The following is a 6618-nucleotide window of genomic DNA, read 5'->3' on the forward strand; positions in this document are numbered from 1 at the left end:
AATCAAGGCTTTTTGAAGTCCTTTGTAAAGACATGGGAAGTGACCACGTACAGCTTATTTTGCACACTGAAATTCGATGGCTCTCACGTGGAAAAATTCTTCAGCGTTTTTTTGAGCTAAGAGACGAAGTTCGAGTATTTCTTCTAGAAACCAGATTTGTAGGCTTGTTAACTGATTTTTCTTGGCTGTCTCAGATAGCTTACTTGGCTGATGTGTTTGAATACTTGAATACACTAAATTTGAGTTTACAAGGAATTTATATTGACGTTTTTCACGTTGAGGATAAGATCGAAGCAACTATAAAAAAGTTTGAAATTTGGGCAATACGTGTTGAAAAGAACTCTTTCAGTAACTTTCCGACATTACAATCTTTTTTGGAATCTTCGTGTGAATGTCTATCACAGGAGGTAAAGAGTGAAATATCTGAACACTTGTTGAGCATGGCCAAAATATTAAGAAAATATTTTCATCAACCTGACCCAAATAATACGTGGATAAGAAATCCATTTCACTGTGATATTGAAAAAATAGAAAATCTCTCTGAACAGGAACAAGATGAATTAATTGATTTGGTAACTAATGGAGAGATGAAAAATATTTTCGACGATAAAAAACTAATTGATTTTTGGTTAATTGTTCAAAATGATCAAAAGCAACTGGCTGAAAAATCTTTAAGACATTTGATCCCCTTTTGCACAACATATAGATGTGAACAAGCTTTTTCTACCTACTGTTACATGAAAAACAAATATCGTAATAGGCTTAATATTGACGCTGATTTAAGAGTTAAAATATCAAGCATGCAGCCGGACTTAGACGAAATTATGAACAAAAAAGAAATATTTCACTTGTCTCATAAAGTTTGAAGGTGTTTAATCAAATAATTTTTTTCATATTGAAAATAAATCGTATAAATTTATTTTTCATTTTCATAATAAAATAAAATTGAAAAGTAAGTATTTACAATAAAGGGGTCCGCGGACCAATTTAAGTTATAGCTAGGGGTCCGTGGCTTCACACTAATTGGGAACCGCTGCCTTAGACAGCCTAATCTGGCTTCGCCCCGTCGGCACAGTGATACTGGCGTATTTTCCTCCTAAATAGTCCCGTGTGATCTCGCACAACCTCTCAGTGGCTCCCAACCTTTTTAGATGATGCAATATTGCCGGCCACCAAGCATTGTCGAACGCCCCCGAAATGTCCAAGAACACTCCAAGAACGTACTTCTCTGCCCAGCTTTCGGTCCATTCCCTCATTCTTAATATTGCATCGGTTGTAGATCTGTACGCTCTAAAGCCATATTGATTATCGTTCATACTCGGACCAATTTTTTCCCTCAGTCTCACGCATATCAGATACTCCAAAGCTTTTGACAGCACTGGAAGTAGACTGATCGGGCAATATGACTTTGGGTCAGATTTGTCCTTGTCACGATTTTTCAACAGAGGTACCACTACAACATTCTTCCACCCTCTCGGAAAACGGGCTCTTCTCCAACACTCGTTGAAAAGAGTGGTCACTATTTCCGCCATCATTGGGAACGCCACTCTGAGGATTCTGGCTGTTAGACCGTCCTCCCCAGGAGCTTTGTCCCGTCCCATGCGCCAAATCGCCCTCTTCAAATCCTCCTGAGAAAATTCCTCACAGTGGTTTCTCTCACTTTCCCCGCTCCAGGCCGTTTCTTCGGTTTCCCCTAGTTGCACTCCCATCTCCTCTCGGAGTTATTCGTGTTCTTCGGTTTCACCGTCGATCGTATCTGGAGGGATTAAGGTGTTGAGCAGTAAGTCTAGAGTTTCAACCAAACCCGCTGTGCACCCACCTCCCTCCTTTCGGAGAGTTGCAAGCACACCGCGCGAGTCAGTATTCGCCGCTTCTTTCCACCACCGGTAGGCGGACCCCCATGGTTTCCCATTACTCTCTTCCGTGGTAAATTTTCTCCAGGTCCTCGTCTGCTCTTTTCTCCTTCCTGCCGTATACTTATTCCTTTCTCTCCTGTAGGATTCCTCCAATGCGGCTGTCCTTTCCTCGCTTCTTTCAGCTCGTGACTTACGCAGTTTCCGTCTTATCCGCTTGACACAGCGCCGCTGGGTCTCAAGCTCCTCCGTGAACCACGTCGGCAACCTGAGTCCATGCGACCGGTCGAGCAGAGCGTCGCGCAGCGTGCTGCGAGCCCGCGCATCGCCCGCAGACCACCGCCGGGGCCTTGCATGACACACCAATGTGTCCGTGTCGCTGGCACTTGTGGCACCGCAACACTTTCACACTGGGGCCCACACGACACCGGGATAGCCCAACAAACAACCATAGACCCACAACCTCGCCAGCAACCTCAGGCGTTACCTCAAACTCAACGTCTCTCCCTCTACTCGTTACCCGGTTACTCCTTGGGACGAGTTCTAGATTTTTACTCCAGCCTTCAACTAGTTTCACAGAACCTTCATTCTGCTTCTCTAGCTGAACGGCCATTTCATCGTCTTTAACCTCGATCCCAACCACGAATATTTTTATTCGAGGATTTCTCTCGCCCGTCCGACGTAAATCGAGCGAAGCTTTTTGGAGTAGCTTCCGACTCTTCTCATTCTCTGACATTACATACAGTTTATCTTTATTCACTTTCCTAATCTTTCTGAACTTCGGGTAGTGCACCCTCGTCTTTATTACCTCCCAGAGAACCTTTATCAATTCTGCTCGGTCTCCTCACGGACAACTTTTGGCTTCCCTGACTCTGATTCCCCTTTCGGCGCCAAGTTGACGATGTATGCCCCGCAGCTCTTCTCCTTTACTTTCTTCGTTTCCTCAAGGAGTATTCGTATCTCCTTTGGAACAACCTTTTTCGCTTTTTTCCTCTTTTACTGACTGTCGTCCATCCCATTGCTTGCGGTTCCTTGGGCTTTTTCAAGGCGGGATCTTACCGGGGTTTTCCTCCCGTTTTCGCCCTTCTGCCTTCAGCACTGTCCGTACTAGGTCTCTGTTCTTGGGCTGCTTTATGGCAGCTTTTTGAACCGGCACCTTTCCGGCTGGTACTGGGACAGCAACCTCTTTCGAGGTTGATACCTTAGGCTCCAACTCCGCCATGGTTTTCGGACCCTCCGTCTGATTCTCTCCATGCTTTGTTTTCATTTCACACTTCTTTTCGCGCTTCTTCTTACTCTTCGGCGCTGTTCTCTCCGTTTTTCTCCCCTCTCTTTTAGAATTTCAGCATGAATGTCGGAGACTACTTTTTCAAAGTCTTCGCCGATCATGGTGTCCCCCAGCAATGTTACCATCCCCGTTGAATTTCCAATCTTTTTGCTAACTTCTACTACAGTGTTCTCCTTCACCAACTCAGATTGTCTTGGGTGTTTAGCTTCTATAAGCCTTTCCTGCATCATCATTCGTCCACAACACTTATGAGCTTTACTCGGGCTTTCAAGAAGCTCTCCTCCCTGGCTTTCGTCATCGTTGACTTCTCCAGTCTCATCGCCACTACAAGCCGGAGAAGCTCATCTGAGTGCTTCCTCCCACGACGCCCCAAGTTGCAGGTGTAATCCCGCAACTCAGCTGTGTCCACTATGGACCCAGCGCCGTAGGTGAAGCGCCTAATGCCCTCACCCTCGTCGTCTCTCTGTCACTTGTTACAACTCGTTGGAGTTTCCTCCTCGTTTGTTCCAACAAAAAGAAAGATGACCCTTCTTTTTTCCCTATTATCGTTCCTTTTCCTGATTCCAATTCCGTTATCTCCTTAAAATTTTTAACTTTATTATCCATAAGATTCCCATGAGTTGAGGACGATCTATTAAGTCCATTATGTCACTGCGCCTCTTTAATATAATAAGGAATTTTACCCCAGCCCTTCCCAGGGAACTGTGGATCTTTATAGACACGGTTTATATACCTCCTCCATGCCAACCTAATTCTCATAGCTAAATACCTGAGATTAGGAGGTTGCTAAGATGTTCAATTAAAAACATCTCTTGCCATTAAGTCCGCAAGGCTGATCCGATGAAGGACCCTTCGGTTTTCCGACACATTTAAGACTTTGCAGTGTAGTGTTGGGCCGAACGCGTCTATGCCAACTATCCAAAGTCAGCATCGCTTTTGGCCCCAGTTAAATTAATAACCGGGGTTAACCCTCTCCTACATAGATTTTAATCTATGTCCTAATCTAATCCCAGTTTAGTGGGGCCGACGATGTCCACTGGGTGCCCGCGTGAGCAAACTATGGCTGCTTTGCCAAACGCATCGTAGTACCACGTGTTGATCCTCGTAGGGGGAGGTTCACTGACGATGAGGGTGTCGACGTTGGATTCTGCGGCCTGCTGTAACGCCAGAGCGTGGGCAGCCTTGTAGCAGTTTAGGTTTATCTGCAGGAATTTATGCATCTCGATGGTTGATCTGGGCGTCGGGTTCTATCCCTGGCTCCCTTAGCTCGGTGGATGGCGTCTTATTTTTAGACAATGCTTTGCGATGGGCGGTGCACTTACTGCTGCCAGGATAATAGGTGGTAGTTTTTTTCGCATCATCTGTTGCGATTTGTGAGAAGAGGTGGTTCCTTGCTTTCGAAGCGTAGGTCGGAGCCGGTGCAGAGTGGGTGCTCTTTAAAGTGTTTATGTCCTCCTGTTGTTTCGCGAGCGAGACCCGCCAGCGCCTCGCAAGCTTTCAGGATGGCTTCCTGCTTATCCTGGCTCTTAACACACTGCTCGGGCTGAGGGACAGTGGGCTTTTGTTCTGCCGTTGCTCGACTCTTGCCTTTTCCGCTTCGTAGAATGCGCCGTGCAAGCTCGTTCTGTTGGAATTGAGCATTTCCGCTTTTTCGACGACTATTTCGATTACCTCTCTTATATGGGGGGATTTAGACTTTTCTTCGACTAAGGCTAGGTGGTCGATACCCTCTAGTAGATCGCTGATAATCTTATTTTGTAGCTTCATCGAGTTTTTTAGGCTCAATATCGCCGACATCAGATCCGGTTCTTTCGCTCTTTGAGAACCCGAGTTTAGAAGTTTTCGTCTTGAGGCGAGGACTCATTTTTCTTTTGGTTATTTGAGACGCTATGGTAGTTGTTGAGTGGCTGTCCTCAGCTCTAACCGTGGAACTTGAAGTTTCCGGTTCTTTGTTTCGGTTTGGGATGATTGTGGGGCTTCCACTTCGCATCGCCCTGGTTCGCACCTGGGAGGACCGGGCTACAAGAGTCACACCGCGGCGTCCCCTGTACATTCCGGTTGTACTGGGGTGGTAACAATATTATCATTAATTTGATTCACATTGGGTTTTCAGTGTCCTTCTGCTGCCATTTTACCCTACTGGCAGGGTTTACAGTAGCCTTCTGAGTCCATTTGCATGTGCTTGTAGGTGGATCGAGCCTGCCAACCTCAACCAGTGAACGGTCAGGACTGGCGCGGGGTAGAACCTCTTAGCAGCAGTGACCCAATTACATGGCATTGAGCTCCCCCCCCCCCTCACCTCCACGACAAGGTGGGTTCCGTCGGGAGGCACATCCCTAACCTTTTTTTTTTTTTTTACGGTATCGACAAGGGGGCCGGAAATACCTTGGTGGAGCAATTCGCCGAGCTCCCTGGCATCGTATTAGTTCGACAATGATAATGAATCAAAAAAAATGAATGACAAATTACAATACAAAACGATGGCCCTACACCATCAATAAGTTGGCCTTGGGCCTACAATTTAAACAACTTAAATAATTTTTAAGCTTCGGCTGGTTGTCTCTGCCGTTGCCTCTCCTCCTCCTCCCTGGTACTGAGGACCAGGTTCACATACTGATCGATTGCCTTCCAGTTGTTGTGCGACCACAGCATCAGCCTACCGACAGCATCCGGGGTGAAATCACCCATCAGTTTCACCTCCAGCTCCCTCCTTTGCCTCCACCATCTGTCACACTTGAAGAAGGCATGCTCGGCATCGTCCTGTGGTGCCTGGCAGTCGGCGCACTTGGGGTCTTCCAGCTTCTTGAACCTGAACAGGTATTCGCCGAAGCATCCGTGACCGGAGAGGAACTGTGTGAGGTGGAAGTTCGTCTCCCCGAAACCTCTGGAGCACCAATGAGTCACGTCGGGGATAAGCCTCCTCGTCCATTGCCCGGTTTCCGCGGCGTCCCATCTTCCCCGCCATGCGGCGATGGTTTGCTTCCTCGCATCGGGTTTATCCGGGGCGTTCGAATCACACCGCCTCCTCCTGAACTCGGACTCTCGTTCTCTGGCTAGCAAGTCAGCCGGCGGGGTCGATGCAAGCACGTTTAGAGCCGCCTCGGAAACTGTACGGTAGGCACACGTGCAGCGCAGTAGGACTCTGCGCTGGGTCTTGTTCAAGAGCCTGACGTTGCCGGGCACGAGGTCCAGGGTGTGTGCCCAGGCCGGGGTGCCGTACAGCAGCACGGAATGCACGACCGAGGACAGCAAGCGCCGTCTGTCTTCGCGCGGCCCGCCCACATTCGGCATGAGACGAGCGAGTTGTGTGCCAATCTTTTCTGCCTTGGCCGCGGCTTTTTTCATGTGGCACTTGTAAAATAGCGACCTGTCGATAATCATACCGATGTATCTCATTTCGTTAGCCAGTGTGATGGGGCTACCGCATATCCTTAATAGTGGCTTGTCCCACTTATATTTGTGTGTGAACACGACCGC

General features: G+C 47.6%; 1 protein-coding gene and 1 pseudogene across 1 annotated transcript; one reads left to right on the forward strand and one right to left on the reverse strand.

Moving 5' to 3' along the window:
- The first annotated feature begins 32 nt into the window (after window positions 1–32).
- On the forward strand, window positions 33–866 carry LOC113558310 (zinc finger BED domain-containing protein 5-like). Its single transcript, XM_026963777.1, has one exon. The coding sequence runs from the start codon at window positions 33–35 to the stop codon at window positions 864–866; it is 834 nt and encodes a 277-aa protein (XP_026819578.1).
- Window positions 867–5682: 4816 nt separating this feature from the next.
- LOC113558335 overlaps window positions 5683–6618 on the reverse strand; it is a 14049-nt pseudogene continuing 13113 nt past the window's right edge.

The sequence above is a fragment of the Rhopalosiphum maidis genome, chromosome 3, assembly GCF_003676215.2.
Source record: "Rhopalosiphum maidis isolate BTI-1 chromosome 3, ASM367621v3, whole genome shotgun sequence".
In the NCBI taxonomy this organism is placed as follows: Eukaryota; Metazoa; Arthropoda; class Insecta; order Hemiptera; family Aphididae; genus Rhopalosiphum; species Rhopalosiphum maidis.

What these genes read in the sequence shown, in the direction of transcription:
- LOC113558310 (XM_026963777.1), top strand. Translation starts at nt 33, where the DNA reads ATGGGAAGTGACCACGTACAGCTTATTTTGCACACTGAAATTCGATGG.